The 24,778-nt window shown below is 31.5% G+C and overlaps 2 protein-coding genes across 5 annotated transcripts; both read right to left on the reverse strand.

The window, feature by feature from the left end:
• Positions 1-5,190: 5,190 nt before the first annotated feature.
• Positions 5,191-13,355, reverse strand: LOC105139598 (Pleckstrin homology (PH) and lipid-binding START domains-containing protein). 2 transcript variants are annotated; one of them, XM_011046092.1, is made up of 21 exons: positions 12,894-13,355; positions 11,666-11,740; positions 11,523-11,576; positions 11,377-11,442; positions 11,249-11,298; positions 10,902-11,029; positions 10,783-10,829; positions 10,608-10,705; positions 10,178-10,273; positions 10,010-10,074; positions 9,837-9,908; positions 9,211-9,357; positions 8,794-9,104; positions 8,233-8,296; positions 7,944-8,119; positions 7,274-7,375; positions 7,133-7,183; positions 6,892-7,035; positions 6,348-6,443; positions 5,870-5,971; positions 5,191-5,608 (listed from the first exon to the last, which is right to left on the reverse strand). In XM_011046092.1, the coding sequence occupies exons 1-21, from the start codon at positions 13,095-13,097 to the stop codon at positions 5,516-5,518; spliced, it is 2,241 nt and encodes a 746-aa protein (XP_011044394.1). In that variant the 5' UTR covers positions 13,098-13,355; the 3' UTR covers positions 5,191-5,515. The 2 variants fall into 2 exon arrangements, with proteins under 2 accessions (XP_011044394.1, XP_011044395.1); XM_011046093.1 differs by having other exon boundaries at positions 11,377-11,428; positions 12,894-12,981.
• A 6,851-nt stretch (positions 13,356-20,206) lies between these two features.
• Positions 20,207-23,464, reverse strand: LOC105139599 (uncharacterized membrane protein At1g06890). Of its 3 annotated transcripts, XM_011046095.1 has the most exons (9): positions 23,265-23,464; positions 23,148-23,185; positions 22,080-22,216; positions 21,775-21,959; positions 21,601-21,668; positions 21,360-21,492; positions 20,926-21,087; positions 20,536-20,808; positions 20,207-20,434 (listed from the first exon to the last, which is right to left on the reverse strand). In XM_011046095.1, exons 3-9 carry the CDS (start codon positions 22,198-22,200, stop codon positions 20,345-20,347), a joined length of 1,032 nt encoding a protein of 343 aa, XP_011044397.1. In that variant the 5' UTR covers positions 22,201-22,216; positions 23,148-23,185; positions 23,265-23,464; the 3' UTR covers positions 20,207-20,344. The 3 variants fall into 3 exon arrangements, with proteins under 3 accessions (XP_011044397.1, XP_011044398.1, XP_011044396.1); XM_011046096.1 differs by lacking the exon at positions 23,148-23,185; XM_011046094.1 differs by lacking the exons at positions 23,148-23,185; positions 23,265-23,464 and adding an exon at positions 22,366-22,447.
• Positions 23,465-24,778: the final 1,314 nt, after the last annotated feature.

Genomic DNA, 24,778 nt, shown 5'->3' on the forward strand with positions numbered 1-24,778 from the left:
TTAAATAAAAAATAATTAAAAAATTCTTAAATCTAGTAGAGTTCATGATTTAAATAACAAATTTGACATGTTAAACTATGAAACCTAAATCAATTAAATATATTGTTATTTTAATATTAAAAAAAATATTATCTTGAGTTTTTTTTTTAAATCTAAATATGTTTTTTACTAGTTAGTTGCTTTTAAACTTATCAAATTAATCGAGTTACATCATAAAAACTTTTAAAATATTAATTTTAAATCTAAATTAAATAAAAAATCTGTTAAAGAACCATTTCAACTAAAAAATTTAAGTTATTAGGTGAGGTCTTAATATATAATTTATATTATTATTTAACATGCCTCCTCAATTAAAAATTTTTTAAGCTTGAAACTTGCATAAAATCACATTACCTTGTCCTTAATTGTTTTTAAATCAATAGAAATTATAAGATTCGAACTTGTAATCAATTAAAAAAATATTAATTTAATAAAAAAATAAAAAAATTTAAATACACATTCAAAATGCAATATCAACAGGCCTCGAACACCCGTAAGAATGCCGTAAACCAATAACGAAGCCTAGGAGTGCGTGTAGCCAACTCATCAGCCAGCACCATCTACAAAATCTTTATGAATATCGAGGTGGTGGGGTCCTCCACCCTCCGCCGCAGTTTGTCGCCCACTTGCAATGGTGCTAGTTTCCTCCCCATTACCAAGATCATGGGACTGGCGAAGCGAACAACTGTGCGCGGAGACCGCAATCCCCGCTCAAATCAAGAAATTGTGATTCTTCGTCTAGGAAAGCATTCTCGGGCACCCAGTTTGCAGACGATGATTTTAGCAACATGCTCTACTTTATTAATTTATATAGACTGTAGAATGGTTGAAACAATTAGTCGGATGTAGGAAATTTCTGATGATTAACATGATTTTGACTTTTTCATGTATTTTGTTGTTTATTTGATTGTGAAATTAAATACTATATTTATTCTCAGATAATTTAAAAAATACACTTATTATATTAATTTAATATATTTAAAAATAATAATATTTTTTTTAATCCAAATAGCCTAAAAATAAGATTTTTGAATTAAATAATTAATTAAACATGGATATAAAAAACATGTCAGTCCCAAGACACTTGGACTTAACATTTTATCGCATTTAAGACACTTGAGTCTGATACATTTGTCGGACTCATGTTATCATAAACAAGAATAATTATTAAATTCAAGTGCAATAAGTTTTGTTGGCTACCAAGTCCAAATATCTTGGATCTGATATATTTGTTAGATCCAATTACTTTGGACTTTGTGAAGTCCAAGTACTTTAGGTCTATCATATTCACTAAACTCACGCTACCTTATTTCTCTAGGCATGCCTAAGGGAGGATCTAGTCATTTTCTTAGGCATGTCAAAAGAGAATGATCATTTATTTATATGTTCTTGAGGCTTGGCATGTGTGTTTGGGTTTGGCTAACGCGAGACCTGGTGTGCCCAAGACTTGGCACATTGTCAAGCTTAATCGCGTTTAGGTCTTACTAGCACGAAACTCATCATGTTCGGGTCTAACTACCACCAAACCCAGCATGGGCGTGGCAGTTTGCATTCACTTGAGGCATGCTTGTTTTTTTTGAAAATTTATACTTGTAAATCTTTTTTTTATCCAATATTTTTTAGTTAAGATAAACTGATAAAAATTTAGTTCATCAATAGCCCCCAATATTTTCGATAATAAAATAGTATGCAAAGATTTAATTAATCTTCCAGTTTAGGTAGAGTAGTAAGTTAAGTTTTGCAAGAGGTGTAAGCTAGGAATAATATAGAAAAATATGCATTTAGACTAAAAGAAATTCTTTCATATATGAAAGAACAAGAATTTCTACTTAGAAAATATTTAAGAGATTGAGAGTACTATGCTCATTCTCTATATAAATTTCTAAGTGGTTATGTGGAATCCAATGAGGTTGAACTTATATTTTGAAACTTTTAAGTGATTCTAGGTTCTTGTTGAGCTTTCCTAAAATTATCATGAGGCTTAAAAACCATCCACTAAAGAGTGCCTTCATATTTTTTTTTTTTTGATTCTAAGTGGTTATGTGGAATCCAATGAGGTTGAACTTATATTTTGAAACTTTTAAGTGATTCTAGGTTCTTGTTCAGCTTTCCTAAAATTATCATGAGGCTTAAAAACCATCCACTAAAGAGTGCCTTCATATTTTTTTTTTTTTGGGTATGGGCATGTAGTTTTCCTAGCATTGTAAAAAGGTTTAAAAGCCATCAACTAAAGAATGACCATCATGGTTTTTTTTTTTTTTATGCAGCATGAGCCTATAGCTTTCTTAGCACTATCACAGGACTTAAAAGCCATCACTAAAAAATGGACATCATGATTTTTTTTTTATAGGGCATGAGAACCTCTTTATCGAGAGTGGCGATTATATGATGTTATTTGTACTAGAGAGATCAATTGCATTTATCCCTTGGAGATTAATGCATATAGCACTGAGAAGATTACATCTATCCTTTGAAGATTGAGGAGATTAAGTTTATCCACTAAGGATTGGTGCATATAACACTAGAAAGACCAAGCCGATCTCATAAAGAGTGATGCATATAACATCAGGGAGACCAAGTTCATCTCTTCCAAGATGTATTATTGAAATCCCCTTAGGCATCACCTAAACAACCATTTTGAATAAGTCATTTATATATAAAAAACTTACATTCTTATTCTTATCGACTATGGTAAATTTTTATTTGAACAGAGTGTCCAGTGTGAGGGAGACTTTTCCTTTTCTTTTGGATCATTATAAAAAATACTTCACATGTTTTATGGTTTGAACCAATATTTTACTCGTACTTGTTAAATATTTTTAAAATCTTAAGGCTCTAACCATATTTATGAAATTGGCAAGGCATAACCTAAATTTTCTTGTCTCACTTTAAATGGCTAGCACTGCCTCAGTGAGGAGTTGAACTTGATTGAAGGGTTGTTGAAGCTTTGTTTGGGTAAGAGTGTTTATAGTAACGAGAAGACTTGTCATGCTTCTTAGCCAATGTGGGGATTGGTTGTGCGCCATGAAATGGTTTGAAAATGTTAAAAGCAAGCTTTAAAAAGAAACTAATGGCTTTTTTATTAGTTTTTCACATATGATGAAACTAATAAAGTCCTACAAAATTCAAGTAGCTTAGGAATAAGGCTTTCAAGTTGGATAGTTATTTAATGAATTGGTCTTTAACACTTTAATCCATTCATCAAGATAATTGATAGTTTATACTTGGTGTTTGGTAGGTAAATGTGGCTTGTAGCTAGTACCTACAAAATATCTCTTTTAATAGAGAGAGATGCTCTAAAAATACAATAATATTCTAAGAAAAGATGCTCTGAATATATATGTGGAATTAGAATAAAGATTGTAAATATTTAATTTAAAAGTCTCATAGTATATTTATAGCTCACGAGTCTTATTTTTTTTATGAAGAAGAGAGTCTAAAGTGTAATTTTATCCTTATAGCATTTAATGAGGTATAAATACCCCTTACATTTATATTATTGTGAAGAGAAGGGTCTTTAATGTTTGATAGAAATATGATGAGTCCTTAAATGACTTTTATTCACTTAAAAGGTATAAAAAAAATTAAGATCCAAGATATTAGATGTAGTTGAGCCTATTAGGTTGAGCTTTTTTCCCAGGCTAGACTTAAAGGAAAAGGGCCATCCCTTTAAGCCTGTCTCAAGTAGGATGGTCATCCCTTTATGCATGCTAATAGAGGATGGTTGTTACCTAACTGTTAAGTCCAAATGCCCTGGGTTTGGCATGTTTTCCAACCCATGTTTCTTGGATTTGACAAATGACCAAGTTCAAGTACCTTGAGTCTGGTATATTTGTCACACCCACGTTCCTTGAATTTGACAAATGACCAAGTCCAAGTATCTTGAATCTGACATATTTGTCAGACCCATGTTATATTAGACTTGGCCAATTATCAAGCTCAAATATCTTAAATTTAACATGTTTGCTAAACCCACGTTACTTTGGATTTTGCTAAATATCAAGTTTAAATACATTGGGTTTGGTATGTTCATAAGACCTATATTACCTCATTCCCTTGGGCGTACCAATAAAGGATTATCATTTTTTTGAACGTGTTCAAGAGAGGATGGTCATTCTCTTGAGCATGCCAAGGGAGAATAGTTGTTACCTTAAACTTGGCTGGTTGCCAAGTCCAAATGCGATAGACTTAGTTGACTTTCAGGTTCAAGTACCTTGACTCTAACATATTTGTCAGACCCACATTAACTTAGACTTGGCTAACTATCAAGTCCAAGTACCTTGGATTTAACATATAGTTAGGTCCAAATATCTTATATCTGATATATTTGTTAGACCTATGTTATCTTAGATTTGATAAATTGCTATGTCCAAGTGTTTTAGATCCGACATATTCGTCAAACTTATATTATCTCATTTCCTTGAACATACCAAGAAACAATGATAATTCTTTAAGATGTATCAATGAAGGATTTACATTTTCTTAAGCGTGCCCAAAGCATAATAATAGCTTAGCACACTACCAAGCTGTGTCACTTATTATTTCCTTGAATATGCTAGGAGAGGATGATCATCCATTTGAGCATATCAATAAGGAATGCATATTCTCTTGGGTATGTCCAAAGCTTGACAAGCTACCAAGCCAAGCCGAGTATGCTTAAAGCTCGATGTCCAAAGCTTGACAAGCTACCAAGCCTAGTATGCTTAAAGCTTGACACACTACCAAGCTTAACACATTTTTACTAATTTTTTTTTTTTTACACTACCAAGCTTAACACATTTTTACTAAAAAAATTTTTTAAAAAAAAATAAATCTTTTTTAATCCAAAGTTTCTTTTATTGAGATACACCACATATACTGGTAAAAATATAAATAATCACTAACCCAATTATAGAAACAATAAAACAAATCTCGCAAGACAAACTTTGTGACTAAAGATGGTGTGTGGTCACATCTGTAATACCATCTATTATTTATCATTAGATGCCAACATTTTAAAATCAAACTCTAATTACAAAGAAAGTAGCCTATTTAGTAATGCGTTTATATTTACTTTCAAATGATTTTTTCCTTGAAAAAAAAATTGTATTGATATTTTTTAAATATTTGTTTTTGATGATTTGAATACAATAATATCTTGAAATTGGAAGGAGAAGGAAAATTAACTCATCCAGCTATATTACAAAGAAATTTATAGGGGTTCCAGCAAAGCTTATACAGAAAAATCTTTTTTTCTTTCTTTTTGCAGGGACAAAAACACGCACATCATATAACTATCAAAGAATGAGCTCTAGCATGATAAAGCATCGTTACCAAAAAGCAGCCATCAACTCTACCGATAAACAGCGACAATGGATTGAAGCCAATATTAAGCTCAATTAATGATCAAAGAATGATTTTGGTGAAGTTAATTGGCAAAACATGCACTTCTTGACATGCCAACTTCATTTTCTTATATTCAATTCCATGATCCTGATCATGATTTCAATAGAACTGCTTTCGAGGCATCCAGATGGTTAAGACGACAGGTTCCAAGAAGATATTCTGGGAGCTCTTCATCTGTATTTGCCTGTAAGAAAATGACTTGCACTTGTGAGTTGTGGCAGGCATGGAAGACTATCAAGAAAATGACATTGCAGCACCAGGTCAATGATGTATGCTCCTTTCAAAAATTTGTACTCATTTTCCATTTGAACTCTTCAATGGACCTAGGGCTATAAAGATGGGGTAGAGAAGTGTCTTTTAAAGCTTGAATTATTTCGTTTTGAAGAGCTATTCCAGTTGAAATGCTGTTCATTTGTTTCACGGTTTGAAAATATAGTTGTTTCACCTGTATCAAAAATGCCATTTCGATAACCAAATTGCTGAGGTAGCCAAGAACAAGACTGACCACGCCCCTTGCAACTGTTGATGACCCAATATCGACTCCAAGCTGAAAAGGATGTTGAAACTTCAAAATTAGTGAACTTGTTTTCTGACAACTGCGTTTCTGTGTGTTTTGATTAATGATTACAGCACATTGCAAGAGTTTACTGAGGAGTTATAATTTCACAGTTTTCGGGAAATATCAGGGCAAATAGTTACTCATAATTCTATAAAACTGAATAGTGTAGCAGGTGAGATGAAATGATAGCTATACAAGGATCAAGCCAAACCCTTCTTTTTTTCATCTTTGCATTAAAAAAAGACCATATTGTTTTGAGAGGTTATATGAATAAGGCATTCAAAATTTCCCATTAGTTGTGAACCAGAGTTTTCAGCGTTAATTTCTTTCATAAGCCATAGAGATATTTTTTCTTTAACTTTACCTCCAGGTAGTTCTTCCCACGGAAATAATTCATTTCAAGAGCTTGGCCTATCAGGCATGCTTTCTTTCCCACACTCTGCTTAACTATCCAGGAACCCTGAGAAAACAAATGTCAATTGGCATTAGAGACATACAACATGATGGTGGTGCATGTTACCCTTCCATTATGGTTTGCAGCTATCAAAATCACAGTAAGCATCAGGTTCAAGCATCTTGAAAACTTTTGACCTAAAATGACATACAAGGTGCAATTGCAGGAGAAAAAGACAGCCTTTAAGCACATCATTAAAACCTAGAAGAAAAGGAAAAATTGAAATCACTTGAACAGGGAACCAAGAGAGGAGGATCAAGATCTGAATACTTCAAAAACATTAGAAGACAATCTTCCTTTTTGTAAGAAATGGTGTTACACGCATGGCTCAGTTGGTTTATTTTATATTTAGCAATGAAAGAGGTAAATATACTTCCTTGCTTGGTGGTGTTAAATACTATCAAGCCTTCTCCTCTAAACCTACTGAATCACAGCAATTGGAAGATTTACCAACCTTAGATATATATGGTATGAGTTTAAATCTTGAATTTCTATATGCATCGTCCCCCTTTATAAAGCTCTCCAACAAGGGTGCATCTTCCACAGGTGTATTCATCATATAGTACAGGGCAAGGCTATATGTTGTTGAACCAGGGACCTGTTTGATTGTCAATATCTTAGCTTGTCCAAGAACAGATAAGAAGAATGATTGATAACAAGCCCTCATTCAGCAGAAAAACTAAGCAGGAACTTACTTGAATATTTACAATGAAGAAGAACTCTGGTCCACCTTGAGCTGCATATTTCTGCAATGCAAAAAAAATCTTAATATTATAAGCATGATTAATGACATGAAAATATTTGAAAGTTAAGAATTTGATCAATTAAAATACCACCTGAACAATGCTCCCAGGACGGCCAGCAAGATCATCTTCTCGTTTGTCAGATCTTATCCAATCTGCAGCAACCATTTGCATCAAAGTGCCATTGGCCTTAAACTGGAAGAAAAAAGGGAGCATTGAAATATAATAAGAGCCACCACATAAAGAGATAACACTACTTCTACATGTGAAGGGAAGCTGATGGCTGCCATGGAGGCAATTTACCCAGGAAACAATTTTTTTTTTTTTACATGTGCATTAAGAACTTATAGCAGCCAATATAGAGTGGTCTTTCTCATCTCTAGATAGTCATGCATGTAGCACTAATCAGAAAATTAATATGTAATTTGATGAGCCCTGGGCAGGTAAAGCCTAAAACACAATGATTGATTAATGAAATACCAAAGTAGACATATAGCACAAGTACTTGCCCTAGTTTTGTACTGTTTCTTTCTCAAACAAAATTGGCGGATCTATAAAAAAAAGCACATTATAGAAGCAAACAAAGAGTGCACAGAGTGATAAAAACAGATGAGAATCAATCAGAGAAATTTCAGCTGACAAACGAGAGGGTGTCAGTTTAAGTGCAGAAACCAGTTGCCTCTTCAATTGGTGGTCACTATTGACATGCTCTTTTCCTACAAGTGCCAAATTTATTCTCACTAAATTGAGGTTTGGTTCATACCTTCTTCTGGTCTTCAAGGTAATTTTTTCCACGAATTAAAAAGCTAGAAGGATCAGCCATTGCCCAACTAGAAGGCAGAGTAAAAGTCGGGTCTTTCAGAAGAGTGGTTCCATAGCAGCATGAAATGCTGTCTTCCCTTACCATCTCTTGCAAGTCCATGTAGCCCCTCTTCTGAACTGAAGCATGCATTATCTGAACATCATTAAATCATGCAAAACAATCTGACAGAAACAAATATGATCTCCATCAACTTGTTAACCTCAATATGCATCATCCAACTCAAAATCACCTGCAAGTTCATGCAGTTTCTTCACAAAACCAGCAGCAGTGGATAACTTTGGCTGCCGAGCATCCTGAAACGCTCAAAGTGATGAACAAAGTGAGAAGCAAAGCAAGCTACATCCAAAAATCTATTCAAAGAAGAGAAAGGTCGATGATGCAGCAAAGAGGCAAAGCAAAAACAAAAAGAAGAGGATTTTTCCTTCATCAGTTGCTGCCAACACAAGTAATTAAAACAGGAAAAAGTAGAAACTAAAACAGTGAGAACTCTCTACAGTTGACCAGGTGCATATAGATTATGGAAAAGTGTCAAAATTAGCTGCAGCAGCCTCATCAGAGATAGAAAGCACCTATAGCATAACTGTGCTGATATTACAATAGGTAGCAAATCCAACCAGGATAAACCACTCACAAAACAGTTTATTCACCAGGGATTCTTCCCAATACTAAACATGATCCAAAATTTTCACTTTCATTGCCTTGTAAAAGATCAACGCAGATGTCCCTTAAGCATGAATCCTAAATAACCTTTACATGTGAGGAGCGGAAGGTACTTTGTGATAAATGGTACCTGAGAGTACATTTCTGGATCAAAATCTGAACTCCAATCATTTTCTAATTGATCATAATCTGATGGTTCTGGAACATCAAAAAACTCATCAGCAGGATCATTAAGGCCTACTAGGCTAGCATATTCTGAAGGAGTCTTATCCACTTCTTCATTCATGCATTCCTTAGTCATCCCATCATTTGTTGGTGTTTGAGCGTCAATCCTCTGATCCCCTTCAATCTGATGCAATCTCATATTCCCGACCAACTCTCCTGAAGAAAAATCAGAGGAAGGACAATTCCCTAGTTTTGCTTTGAACAACTCTCGTAATGCTGCAAGCACAACGTAGATGCAAATGACTCAACACCCAGACCATGAAATGAGAAAAAGCACAAAAATATCAAGACTCACAACACTGTATCATTAGATGAAAATTACCAGCAACTCTCCCAAGCATTCGAATGGTAATGGACCGGGCTGAAGAAGTCCTAAGATATGATTTCCAGGATTTCCAGTCAACAGCAAGCATGTGCTTTACAACAGATCGTCTCTCATGGTTCACAGGAGATATGACATATCCTCCACCTGAATGAAAGTGAAATTTTTTATCATCTAAATGGCTTGAGCCAAGCAATGCCCAACTCCCACTCCCATAACTAAAAAGAGAGGGAAAGGAAAACCAGAGAACAAGTTCCTTACAATCACCAGCAGATTCATCATATACAGCATGTAAAAATTATTATGAATTGGATGATGATGATGACGATGACAACGATTAAGAAGACAGAAGAATCAATGAACCTTTCAGGCTTTACAAAAAATGGTAGATTACAATACATGTCAAAGAGCTTCTCTTAAAGAAACATATGGTATCATTAGTACAGGATACCAACTGCTCTAATGTACCATGCATTAGATTCAAACAAGCACGTTAGAGAGACAAAGATACTACATATAATTCTATGTGCATCCTGCATCAAACCTTTATCAGAGATTCCATGCAATACAAGAAACTTCTTAAAGTAGACGAATCATTTTATTTTCAAATCTTAAGCATACATTACTTTTAAGGCAAGCACGAACATAGCCTTTCTGGGGTGGACACTTCTTGTGATACACAGAGTGGTAGAGAATAACTGCAGTAGAACAAGGTGAAATGAAGTTAACCTAGCCTTTATTCTGACAAATCTACTGTAAAAATAATAATAATAAAAAAAATTCAGCATAGCATCACTACCATATGTTCCATCATCTTCCCTTCTCCAGTAACGCCGCAACAAAAAATCTCTTCGTTTCATTCCCCTGGGAAGTACGATGCACCAAAAAGTATGAGATTTCAGACTGCTGAGCAATTGCCTTGGAAAAAAAATTATATATATATAAGCTTCAAGAAGTACGGATCTACCAAGGTAACCAATCATTGTATAATTCCTTGTGAATAATGTCCATGTGACCATCGAGGTGCTCAACCACACTTCCCTTGTAGAAACAAAAATCCCATCTGCAAGCAAATTTGCAAAGTGAAATTTATGGAATGACAAATATGATTTCCACAAAAAAGAAATATCAAATTGTTTAAGAATACAAAACTTCGAGAAGAAAAGTTGCCTATATATTTCTGTACCATTGAGCAAGCAGGTTTTCTCATGTCCTAGGTTAAAAGATTATAAGGTTCCAAAACTGTTACTCTCTGCAAACCATGATTTGTAAACATGTTCAGATAAAAATTCCTTTCTTTACTTCTTCCTTTGTCTACATACAAATGATGCAACATAACAGATCAACAAAAGATTGAGATTAAAGTCTTCATTGTAATAAATACTCATGAAACTTACTTGGATCTTGAAGGACCAAGAGACATGAGAGTTTGAAAAATGGCTTCAGAGGTTCCATCAACCACACCCACAGCCATGATTGCAGGATGATCGTCCCACTGCCACCAAAAGGAGCATTTTAACTCTGTGATTATGATTAAAACCAAATAAATTTGTAAGCAAAAAATCAATCCACCTTTCCATGAGAATCCCTGTCTTTTGCTTCTTTAAAGAGACGGAGACCTACAAAAATCAATTTTATTAAAAACACAACTTCAGTTACCTCGAACAGCATATAACTAACTTTATTCTTACCATTCTGACAACCAAAGATTGTCCAAGGTGAAGGTGCAATAACATCAGTCACTAAATCAGTGTGGGCGGATGAACAATGAGTCCAGTCTATTGGTTTATTATGATTTACCCAACTGGGACCGCTCAATCTGAGAGAAAAAAATGTTGATAGTAGTTCCAAAAAAGAGGCAGTATATAATAACACAGGCACCACAAAAGTTAATCATAATTCATAGAAATAAATTTTAAAACGAATTCAACTAGAAATGATTGATTCTAGATTGAAATCTATCAGAAGAACAGTTGAACAATCAAGGTAAAAGCAAATACGCATGCATGCCTCAAACAAGAATGCTAGACAGTGTTACCTAAAAGACTGACAACTGCTCCTTGAACAACCAACAATGCTATGAGCACCCTGCAAAATAGATATAAACATTAGTCCATGTTTTAACCATAAGTTCTTTCACTGTAAATTACAGAAGCAGTTTGCAACCTTTAAAGCTGCCTCCTGAATAGAATGTATCCATCTTGCTGCTTCTTCAGGACTGCTTGCTCCCAGCTACGATATTTAGATTTCAAAACTTATGCGTATAAAACTTATATACAAATAAGAATCTCTTTCTAGACTAGTGACCTCACCTTAAGTTGATCATTGTGATTAGAAGTGTTATAGACAGTAAATATGAAGAATACCTGCAAGTTGCATAACAAGCTCAAAAAAAATATTGATTCCACAAGAAATCAAAAAACATATGACAACCAAGGAAACACAACTTTCATACTTTTCGATGAATGCTCTCTCTCCCATTGTCTGTGACACGAATGCAAGAATCTATGATTGCGCTTCTCACAGGATCCTGAAAAGCAAGTCAAAGTACTTTCTTTTTTATCTCAATGTCTGACATTATCATATCTTAAACAAAAAACTGCAGACTAAAAATAAAGCAAATTTCCTCTAAGAAGGGCCAGGGTCTATCAAATAGAAGACAAAACTAAACACAGAACAACATCCCACTCAACCCAATACAAGCTTAAATTCAAAGGATAACTCTCATGTTTTTTCACACACAACGACAAAACCATGAGTTAGATATGCAAAGAGACTTGTCATTTGTACTATCTTGTTATGGATATATTTAAACATGTAATTCGACAATTCAACTTTTTTTTTTTTTTTAATTTATAGCTGTTTTCTTGTTTCTTGTTTCTTGATTCAACTCAGGTACGTGAACATTGGTGTTTGTCATAGCATACATTTCTATGACTTGGATTCTAAAATCATACCTTTATTTCCCACTAATCTAAAATGTATGCGGCACATTCACGCATGTGCGCGTGTATGATATGCCTTGTGGTGAGACTTTAAATTTCACAGTAGGAGGGATACAAAGAGCACCCGGAAAATAACCCATAATGCCTAAAGTAGAAACAAAAATTATCGACGTGACGTGAAAAAGACGATAGGGAGATAAATCACAGGATGCACTGGTTTCTTAGTGGAAGTGCTTTTTTCAGCTTGTTATGGGTTCCAGCTAAAAGCAAGGCCTCCTAAATACTTGAAATACAAAAGGGCAAAATCTGGCGCTAAGAAGAAACACCTTTAACTTGGAATTCCAATCAACCAACAGACTTAAAATGTTCGAGACAGATCAATGAATCTTAAATGTGCTAACACTTATACCGTGTGGTTTCTGCATGAAAGGATTCCCGGTTGAAACACATGGAATCTTAAATTTAACTTTTAAAAAAAATCAAATAAGTTGAGCAGTGATATCAACCTAAAATCAAAGAACCAAGCAACAACCTACAAGCAAATTCTAAATAAAGCAATATACAGTGTAATAATAGAAATCACAAACTGCGCAACCATTGCATAGCAAAAATAATTACTAGTACAGTAATTTATATTATAAAAATAAAAATATGTACCAATAATTAAAAAAAAGAGAGAGAAATAAAAATATGTACCAATAATTAAAAAAAAAAAAGAGAGAGAGAAAGAGAAGAAACCTGGTTCTTAGAAAGAGGAACAGACTTGAAGCTCTGGAGGAGATGATGCTGAAGAACAAAGTAGCGTTTCCTTGAGTACTGTAATCCGATCCGGTTCGACCGGATTAGATACAACCAACCTTCCATTCTTTCATTGTTGTTGTTATTATCGTTATCATTATTATCATCATGCTTCTTCTGCTGTGATATTACTATTACATCCATCTTCTTCACTTCAAGGCGGCAAAAGGAAATGCTAGTGATAGATGATCACTGATTCCCTCCGCCCCCCTCCGGCCAGCCTCCGGCCAATTTGAAGAAAGAGTGAGAAAAAAGAAGTAAATCTCTCTCTCTCTCTCTCTCTCCCCCTCTGTTTTTTCTGTTTTGATTGTTTTGTCTCTCTGTTAAAAAGGTAACTGAAAATGAGAGGAACGGGGCGGTGAGGTGCGCGTATAGTGAGACAGAGATTGAGACTGAGATTGAGGAGGATCGAATAATAAATGGTATCTTTTTCCTCTTTTTTTTTAATTCAAAAGCTATTGTATTTTACAATAATTAAATATTTTTATAATAATGATAACAATACACGGCTGGTAAGGTGTAGCTGGGGCTGGGCTGGGCTGGGCTAAAATGATTCAATAATGATGATTGTTCGCTTTCAAAACTAATATCAGTTGGCAAGTTTCAGCCGAATCTTCAATTTGATTTCACCTCACCCAATCCTATCCAGCCGTTCCTGTATTTTCGCGTATATATAATGAAAACTAATAACATATGAAGATGCCAGAGAGCACTCTTACCAAACTTATTCAAGTAAACCCGCATGAATTATATACTCGAATTTATAATTTAATTTAAATTGATTATGTTAAATCTAATTAACCTTCTTAGAATTCGAGTAAAAGCTGATTTTACTTAAGAAAAAAGCAATTTTCTATTTAATTTAAATTGATTATGTTAAATCTCATTAACCTCCTTAGAATTCGTGTAAAAGCTGATTTTACTTTGAAAAAAATAATTTTTTTTTAATTTTTTTAAAAATACATTAAAATAATATTATTTTAAAAATTAATTTAGATTACTAGTTGAACCCAAACCAATTCATAATATATATATAAACAGATATTATTTTAAAAATTAATTTAGATTACTGGTTAAAACACGAAGCAATCCTTGGAGAGGTAACCTAGTCTATATATCTAATTAATCATAAATTTTTTATTTTTATTCTTGTGTTTGTTTATGTGAAGGGATATACTTCGTAATATATATATATATAAACAAAAACAAATACCAGCACACCGTGGAAGGATTTCGTAACTTTCCCTTACATTTCATTCAAACTTAAAAATCCAAGTCTCTGTTCATTCTCCTGCTAGAAGACCAACAGCTTCCTTCCCCTACGTCACATTAATCAACAATCAAGCAACGTTTCAAGATTACTAGTTTGATGATGACCTTGCGGATTGCAGATCAGTCTCGTCCCTGTTAAAAGTATTATTTAAATTAAAGCTAGTTTGATGATTTCACTCTTTATCAACCTATTGTGGGTCCAATTCTTGAAGAGACGGGTTTTTTTCATTTTAATCCTTATAATTTCTTCCATTTACAATAGATTTATAAATTCTATGTTTATTTGCACCTTAGTCCCTAGATTGTTAGGAGAGAAGAAAAGGTTATTGAGCACGAGAAAGAGCAAAATACAGGAATTTTAGTGTTGATGGGTTCTTGAAGAGGGGGTCGAGATGGGTTTCATCTCTAAATATAGAAGAAAAAAGTGGATGAGGACTTAAATTTTATTTTAATATTTTATTTTTAAATGGATTAGAGAGTGTTTTCAGATTGCACGTGAGTTTAATAAGATTTTTATGATTTTTTATATATTTTTTAAATAAAAATAAATCAAAATTTGAAGTTTTTTTTTTATATATATATCTAAAAACCCTAAAATTATTTTTAAATGGATTAGAGAGTGTTTTTAGATTGCACGTGAGTTTAATAAGATTTTTATGATTTTTTATATATTTTTTAAATAAAAATAAATCAAAATTTGAAGTTTTTTTTTTATATATATATCTAAAAACCCTAAAACATGATTTTCCAATAACTCAATGTAGTTGGAATTTGTTGCGGTTGATGACACAAGTCACTTGCCCAATCAGATAACCTTCCATTTATTTATTTATTTATTTTCATAAAAAGTTAAACACGCTTGTTTGTTTATGGGCCAAGCGAGTGGGCCTAATAATCTAGGCCCGTGTTTGACCTCCTTCGGCTTTCATCTTTTCTCAATTGAGAGCGATTAGTACTGTCGTGATTTTGTTTTCAATTTTGTTTTAAAAAAAAAACAAAATAAACCTACCTCTATACTCCATATAGTAGAGAGCGAAGAGAAGAAGTTTGTTACGTTTTATGTTTTGACTTTTTTTTACCATGCAAAACCACCTTCTTTTCCATCTAGAAAGTGTAACTTTTGATTGATTTTTTTTTTTCATGAAAAAATGTTGATGCTCTTACTTTTATGTGTATGAATTTGAAGTTTTAAGATTTAAAAAGTATAAAATTGGATTTTTGTTTTGAATAGTTGTTGAAAAATGATTTTCAAAGTAATATTTTGAGTTTAAGTACCTCCTAGTAGTATATACATATGTTTTTTTAATGCAAAACAAATTTAAAAAATAATTTTTAGAGAATTTTGCAAAAATTCAACAACACTCTTAAATTTTAGTAAAGTAAAGAAGATTAAAGAGTGGATAATACATTATTTATATGGAATTAAAAATAATAAGTTGTTTACTAAGATAACTAGTTATCTATATATAATAAAATATAACAGTGGATGGGAGACTCGAGCTCCGCCACGGGTTAACCTAAACTTTTTTCAATAAAAAATTGTTAAGACATAACAAGCTTTTTTAAAAAAGTAGGTCATTGACTCCCTTGTATTTAATAAGCTTGACTAATTGAAATATCATGAACAAAAAATTGCAATATCAATTAATAAACTAGAAAAAATAACAACATAAAAAAGCAAAAAAAACCCAACTCAAACCCATCTGAATTAGCATGCCATATCATGGACTTGATCAAGGTACTTGGATAACCCCGCAAAAGCAAACCGAATAAAATTATTAAGCTCAATTCTTAAATAATTCAACATTGAAGGACATAATTGAAAATAAAATAATTAAAAAAAATATGAGTCAACTTAAGTTAATCGACTAACCTTATAATCATTATTAAGCTCAATTCTTAAATAATTCAATATTGAAGGACATAACTGAAAATAAAATAATTAAAAAAAAATCTGAGTCAACTTAAGTTAATCGACTAACCTCATAATTATGGATACAAAATTATGATAACCTTTTAGAAAGAAGATTAAGAAAAACATGAATATCTATTCCTAAAAACTCAATAGTTGAAGAATAAAACTAAAAAAAAAATCAATTTTAAAAAAAGAATCTAGAAAAGACCAAAGTCTACTTTTGTTAACTTTCAAAACCATGACCTTGATTATAAGCTTAAAACTAATCCTATAGAAGGCAAATCCTAAAAAATAACGAAGTAAAATTCTAAATCATCAAAATACTAAGGGATAAAATTAATGCAATAAAAAAGAATTCAAAACAAATAAAAATAAAAATAAAAGAATAGGGAAAAAAATTTGATATAAAAATAATTTGAAATCAAATGCTGAGAGAAGAAATTGAAAACAAAATTCAATTAAAAAAGAATTAAAAACAAAAAAAATAAAAATAAAAGAATAGGGAAAAAAATTTGATATAAAAATAATTTGAAATCAAATGCTGAGAGAAGAAATTGAAAACAAAATTCAATTAAAAAAGAATTAAAAACAAACAAACAATAATCAATAAAATGATAACTAAATCTAATATAAAAATTAAACCAAATAATGAGGGGTGAAATTGAAAAAAATCAATTACAAAATAATAATAAATAAATAAAAATTAATAGAATGATGATCAAATTAAAACAAAAAAATAATAAAAAAAACCCTTATATTTTAGCAAGGAAAAGATAGAGAAAAGAAGGATGAGAAGAAAAAAGTTTACTGGTCCTCAACTATTATGCCACCATGCACATGCAAGACATTAATGGAAAGAGGATAGCGAGACATTTCCAATACTGTTTTGGAAGGTGATGTTTGGATGAGAAGTGATGATGCACAAGCTACTTATTCCTTGGGGCGTACCCACACATATTACAATTTTTTTTAATAATATTTATATTAATTAAAGAACTAAATCATTCTTATCAACTTATTTATTACAAAAATAAAAAATAAAAAATGAGAAGATATAACAGCCCTTAGAAGCAGGTTTTATATTTTTTTGCTTGTAAAGTTTTATATTTTTTTGCTTGTAAGGTTAAATTACATTATGCCTTTAAAAATATAAAAAACCTTTTAAAATATTTTTTTTAAGAATAAAAATATTAATTTATCCCCAGTTAATATTATAATGGCTAAAGAATCTTTAGGAAAAAGACTATTTTACCCCAACACGAAGGATATTGTTATGTTTTAAAAGGAAAAATAATAATTATACTTTTGGGGGGAGTAGCAATCTGGGTGCAAATTGAATTCTCCATGTGTTTTAAGCTTTTTTGTAATGTAATGTTGTTTGGCATTATTTATTTATTTTTAGCTTTTATATTTGAAAAAATTGTATATTATTTAAATATTTCTGTTTTTATTTTTCATGTCTTTTTTATTATATATCTTAGATATATAAAATATCATATATCTCATTCAAACATTTCAGCAAATTAATATTAAACATATATTATAAAATAAATAATAATTGATAAGCTATATTATATTACCAAATAAAAATTCGTTTCCTTCCAAAATTCTATTTTTTTGGGAATAATTTTAGTGACTGTGAATCGGTTTCATTTAGGTTAATAAATGAATTTGGGTACAAATCATTCACTTCCCATAATGACAATGCATATTTAATTAATACAAAATAATTTAATTCACCATTTAAATCAAGTTTAATTATTATCCTTTTATATTTTCCTTAATCATTTTCTACTAGATTCATGTTCTTTTCACAATTCGCACAACTATGATTTTAAATTAGATAAAAGTAATACAAACCATAAAAAATCATAAATTAGGAATAAATATTTTAGTATAAAGGTAGATTTCATATGAACATCAAACCTCCTGTCCCTTTTTTTTAATTTTAATATTTTTTCTTCTAATTACATTTTTTTCTTTAATTAGATAAAATTAAACTTCAAATTAAATGAAGAAAATATTGGCTCATTCTAAAATCATAATAATTTTTATTTTAATCTAAAAATTTATTTTTTATTCTTTAAGTTAGAGGAATGAAAGAAAAATTTGTTGAAAATAACAAAAAACCATTTGTGTTTGGTCATCAAGACTATCTAAATCCAACTAGCAACAACCATAAAAACTACTTAAAAGACAAGTACATTTTAAATAAAAAAAATTAAACAACCATAAAAACTACTTAAAAGACAAATACATTTTAAATAAAAAAGATTAGATTTAAACTCGTAATTGTTTAGTTATTAAGATCTGATATTATATCAAAGAATCATTTTAATCCAATAATTTAAATTTTTAAATGAGGTTATTTATATTATTCTCTAAAATGATTAAGAAATACAAAAATAATTTTGAAAAATAAAAATCTTTAATAATGCTTATAAACAAGCCATTTTTGGTTAATTTTTTTACTTTTTATTTATGAAATGGTTTCAAAAAATTATAAATTTCGCTTTCTCTTAACTATATTAATGGTCTTGTTTTCAAAATTAATTTCTTGCTGTCTTTCCTCTCGAATTACTAGATTCCTTTAGACTTCAAAACTACATGCTGAAAAACTGGGACATTAATTATTTCTTTTTTACTTTTTTTAAATTTTTTTTTCACAGGACATTAATTATTTCTTTTTTACTTTTTAATTTTTTTTTCATAAAGGAAAGTGCTTAGATTCTTGTATTATTATTATTATTATTGTTATTATTGCTTTGTTTTATTTATTTTTAACTTTTCATTTTGTTTTCATTGATGCAAACAGCTATACACAAGGATCATTAAAATTATGACAAAAATAAATAACCAATACAAAATAACTGAAGATGGAACTTATTATTAATATTTTATTTGAATAGAAAAAATATTAATAATCAATATTTATATTTATATGAAAACAATGCACCATAGCCATTTCTTGTACAAATTAATCCCACCAAATAACATAAGAAAAGGTTCGAGTAAATGTGAAAATTAAAAAATCTTCATAAGGAGTCAATATAGTTATAAATTATTTTAGGGGAAGCTACTTATCTTGGCACACTTAGTCCATTTATTTATTGGTTTCTATGAAATTGAATTATTTATTTCTAAAAAAAAATTAAAATTTTAGTACCCCAAATATTACCCTAAAGGCTATAAATTATTTCTTAAAAATAATAACAAAAAAGAAAGATTATGAAAAAGTTATATACAAATATGCTAACCCATATGAAAAAACTAAGTATGGAAATAAAAATAAAAATACAAAATTATTCATAAAAAAATATTTATAAAGGATAAAACAAATAAAAAAAAAACTTGAAGACACTATTAGAAAATTAAGAAAACAGAAATATAACTTCAAAATAAATACAGATGTAATGAATATTAGAAAACTAAGAATAATAATAATAATAATAATAATAATAATAATAATAATTATTATTATTATTATTATTATTATTATTATTATTATTCAAGAAACACAAATACAAATTGCTTGGTCAATTTTAAATTCATGTAAAAAAGTATTTTTTGGTCTATTTATTTTTTTCTTTTCTTATGGTCCTTTTTATTTTTGAATTTGTAATAAGAAAATAGTTGTCGGAGATTTATATTATAATGCTTTTTTTAAAAAAAAAGATGAGGATTCTTTTTTACACTGTTTATCAATTTTTAATTTTATTGATAATTATATATCAGTTGAATTTTTAGGATAATCTGCTCAATAATATAAAATGGGAATATAATATCATGTTATTAAAAAAATATATATTTTGTTAAAATAGAAAAAAAAAATAGGGAATATAATATCATGTTATTAAAAAAAAATATATTTTGTTAAAATAGAAAAAAAAACATAAATAAGAAATAGGTTTTTCACTAAATAAACACTGTTTTTCTTCAAAATTTTAATCTTTCAAATATTTATTTTAATTGTTATAAATTAAATTAAATAAAATCCAACTTTGAAAATAGTCCATCTGTCTATGCTTTTACCTCCATTCCATATTTTATTACACGCATGTTACTATTAACAGTGGAAGGGTATTGTTTATTGAAAGAATCAAGATCATTTTATACTCGATCGACAAATTGTTTCTGGAAGAACAAACACCTGATCATCCATGAAGCTTTTCTCTTTTTCACAAATTAAGCCTATTCATTTTAATTAAACAAGGGAGACCTTCGTTGATTTCTTTGCCTCGTGACCTTCTTTATCTGCCATGCTCAGGAGTGGAGTGCTATCCTTGTCTTTCATCTGAAACAACACAAACAATACCATTTTAATTTCAGTTCCAAAATGTCTAACGCACGTAAAAGTCAAGATTTGTAACGCAAACACACACAGAGAGTACCTACCTGAGAAGCTAGAGAAAGGTCAACTGATTGTTTCTTTTTGTTGTCTTGGACGCAGAAATATGAATATAAGCCCATGCCAATAATAGCAACAAGTATTCCAATGATGTTTCTAATCGTGAAGGGATCATGCAGCAGAGTATACCCAAAGGCAAGAACAAGGCAGGTCTTGAGGTGTCCAAGCACTTGATATGTGACTGGTGAGGTCTTGCCAATAACCATGAAGGTGCTGAAGTTCACGGACACTGATATAATGCATGAAAGGATAATGAATGCCTGCATGGAATCAAATTATGCACCGCATGAGATCATAATCCTTGCACCCAAAATGTCTATGTATATAGATAGTCAGAGCTAGGAAGCATAGAAAAGAGATCAAGAGAGGATCTATACCAAGACTATTGAAGAATATTTGTATGCAAACACATTCTGTTTGGTGAGGAAATGATCTACAAAGGGGCCTGAGACAAAGAGAATGGCTGCTTGAAATGGGGCTGACTGGTAAAGCAGCTGTGTGGAAGACACATTCAACCTCTTCTGTATTGTATTTGTCAGCTGATCAAGAATTAAGTTAAGAATGAACTTGTCCCTATAGGAGCTAATGCTGAATCTATAGTAATAAGATTATTATTTTTATGTGAATACCGATGAGTACTGAGCTTAAACATTCCAACTTAAACATGTAATGTATGTAGTCATTGCCATTATATTTGCAAACAGTCATTAGAACAGCACTATTGGTGCTTTGTTCCCAGTAGCACTGTCATAATCTAGCACCAATTTGAAGCGAAAAACATTGATGGTGCATGCAAGTTAAGAAAGGATACAATTTGCCCAACGCAGGTTGTTACGATGGCTAGGAGAGAGAGAATTGTTCCAACGAAATTGAGCTGGAGATCTGTCACAGAGGCAATGCCAACTCCACCAAGCAACACAAGGAGTGAAAGCTTTATCTTCTGGCTGCAAGAAGTAGAAAATATAAATTTGCCAGTTAGAAACTTGGAGAAAAATCATTTAAAAATAATGCAAGCAGTGTGTTTGTGTGTGTGTGTAGATTGTAGTTGAAACCTGAATTGCTTTTTCAGGAACAGAGTTTCCAATAGGACAGTGAATGGTATGATTGCAAGTTTGGTCATCTGCAATATAAAGAAGAAAAACACCTCCAGGATGAAGATCAAGTAAAGAAGAAAGGCTAGGTAAACCACTTTGGAAGTCTCAAGTAGCAGTAAAATTGAAGTGTACCTGGTAGAAACCAATGGAATTGAATCCCAGGCTCAAGTTGAGAAGTCCGATAGAAACACCATTTAGAATTCCAAAGAGCATCACAGTCTTCATGTCAATGGCCTTGGCATCAAACAAATGGAAACGCTGTGCCGCATGAAGTGTGCAGAATGTTACTATAAGGTGCCAACTAGTGAGAGTTGTAGCTGTGACATATATACAAGAAAGAAAAAAAGAGAAAAACAGTCAAAATTGTTATATATATTAAAGCAGTAGCAAATCTTCAGATTGAATGCATGCCCTCTCCAAGAAGCTAACAAAGTTACCAAATGGGAACCCAAGATTGCTCATTAAAGCTTTGTTGCAAATGACAATGGAGACGGATGATGCCACTGAAAGAAACAGGGCCCCGATAACACCCAATTGGAAGCTCGACATTTCTCCCATCTTACTGAAATCAGACCTACAAAAAAACAATATAAAAAAAATGGAAAAATGAAAAAAGAGTATGAGAGATGCCATGCCATATTTCTAGCTAGCATGTGCTTAGAGCCAATATATCAATAAATAAATAGATTGTTCTATATATAATATATAAATAAATGTTCTTACATTCTAAAATTAACCAAGTAGGCAAAGTGTAAACCACTATAGAGAATTAGATAACAGGAAAAAAATTTCGAGGTTAAGAATAGCCAGGCTTCATAAAGGACAATTGCAATGAGTAAACTATCATATTGGTTAAGAATAGCCAGGCTTCATAAAGGAGAATGGGATGATAAACAATTGCAATGAGTAAACTATCATAGTAATCCTTGTGTTATTTGCCAAACATTAGCCAATCCCTTTAGTTTGAAAAACTCAATATTGAGTTTTCGTAATTTGTTTCTAAATTAGTTCTTCAATTTGATTTTTCCCCTGAAACATCCTCCATTTCAGTTAAATTTCCATGAGAAAAATTGAAATTGCATTTCAGAAATGCAATTTGGGCATTTAAAAATACAATCAATAATCAACTCTGGTAAATATTGTGCTTAACTCAAAGTTTTCGATATCATGACTAACTTAACAAAAGGGACTGAACTATAAACTCAAAACAATTCTGGTTGGTGAAGATGGTGATTGAAGGTTGTTGGACGTTCATTGTCAATGAAGTATTCAATTCATGTATGACACAAGGATGATGATAAATTGAATCTTTTATTTGCAAGCACCATTGAACGTGAGATTCTTGTACTTGGTTACTTGGATAACAAGGAAACTAAAGCTTAATATCTGTCTGAGTAATGATTCCAAGTGTTGATCAAATTAGCACACCAACTTTTGTTTCAGGAGGAGAAATTCTTAGGCTATATTGATCATGAGCAAGAAAAACATACATATAAACAAACTACCTTTAATGAAGATAAATTTGTTGTTGTTGTTAGGAGCCCTGGAAACTCACTAAGAAAACCAAGATGTTAACGTAAATTAATTAGAAACTGTTTATATGAATAGCCATGTATACAAACCTTGGAACTGATCCTTTTTATTCGCGTGGTGCTCTGTGTTTACAGGAATGTAGGGCTCCTACAACTCCATGCAATCACCGGAATCCGGCTGGTAAAATTGAAGCAAGATGTTGGAGATAGACTGAGCTGCTTGGATAGTGTGTGCGAGAGAGAGGGAGTTTGGCAATGGCGGAGCTTGTATGAGAATGCAACTTTAGCTCTCTTATATTTTTCGGCAACCAAGGTTGGTGCCTAACTTTATTATTATTATTATTATTATTTAAGATTGTTTGGTTTTGGGTTTTATTATTTTCTCATATGGTTTGATTTACTTCCAGAAGGAAGTAGGTTGAGGAAAAACTACAGTCAAACAAGGTAAAATCTTCAATTTCGAACGACCAAGAGACCGTTTTAAGACAGAAATTACTTGACATGCACTTTACAAAGGGTGTTCTGTTCTGGTCCAGCACATTCTTGAGTATAATAATAATAATGTAACTAGTCTTTTTAGCAGCATCTCTAAGCACTTCAGAGGAGGATGGTAAGCAATTCTTACCGCACAAAAGAATGGAAGGTGAGCTGAACATATCTTATCTGTTAGCAAGAGGTATCTGCCAATGTAAGCAAAAGATTTGGCACCCTCTACATCAATTAAGTGTTAGGTGAGAGAACTTACTTAAATCTCACTCCAAACAGGGCTTTTTTTTCCTGCTCTATTCCATCGAAACATCACCATCGCCAACCAGGCAAAAAGTTCTCATAATTCACCTCATTCTGACTTGAAACCCACGATCCAGTTGAATTTTGAAGACTCCTTGGCATTTTCACTCTTACCTCGACTTGGAATATCCATCCCCTTGAAGGAACACTCACAACTACCAGTTTAGCAGCACCTGTTCCAAAGTAACTCTGTCTAATGTCCACTACTTTGAGACAAACTTGATAGTATAAAATAAATAAATAAATAAATAAAGGGATTTAATGGGGTAATATATTAAAGGTTAGATTGAGGTTTTCTCAAATATTTGGAACACTCATACGTTGTTTTTGCTTCGAATAATTGACATCACAGTATAGCCACTCGAGCCATTGCAAAATTGTCAAACAATCTATTAATTTCTCTAGATGCTAGAGACTTCATTACCCACTAATCTCGATTTCCAAATTCATGTATGATTTTGCATTACTTTGCTTCTACAGTTATGTCAGGGCTCAAACCTACATGGCCGTCCTCAGTCATCGACCATTCTGATCTTGTAGCAGCCACTGCTTCGGATCCTGCTCCTTCGGGTAAAATATTCTGCCTGTCATGGGAAAATATTTCCGTGATGCATTAATGCATCTATGATGATCTTAGTAAAAATCATTGCTTATCGACAAATATCCCTTCTCCATTATGAAGACGTGAAACTTATCTAGAAAATGTTTTTTTTTTTTTTAATTTGCATTGTACAGGGGCAGGAAACATCTCCTCTAGTTTAAATACTAAAATTAGAAGAAACTGTTCAAAAATCCTTATATCAGTTTAAAATAGA

This window comes from Populus euphratica, unplaced genomic scaffold (genome assembly GCF_000495115.2).
Source record: "Populus euphratica unplaced genomic scaffold, PopEup_1.0 scaffold94.1, whole genome shotgun sequence".
Taxonomy (NCBI): domain Eukaryota; kingdom Viridiplantae; phylum Streptophyta; class Magnoliopsida; order Malpighiales; family Salicaceae; genus Populus; species Populus euphratica.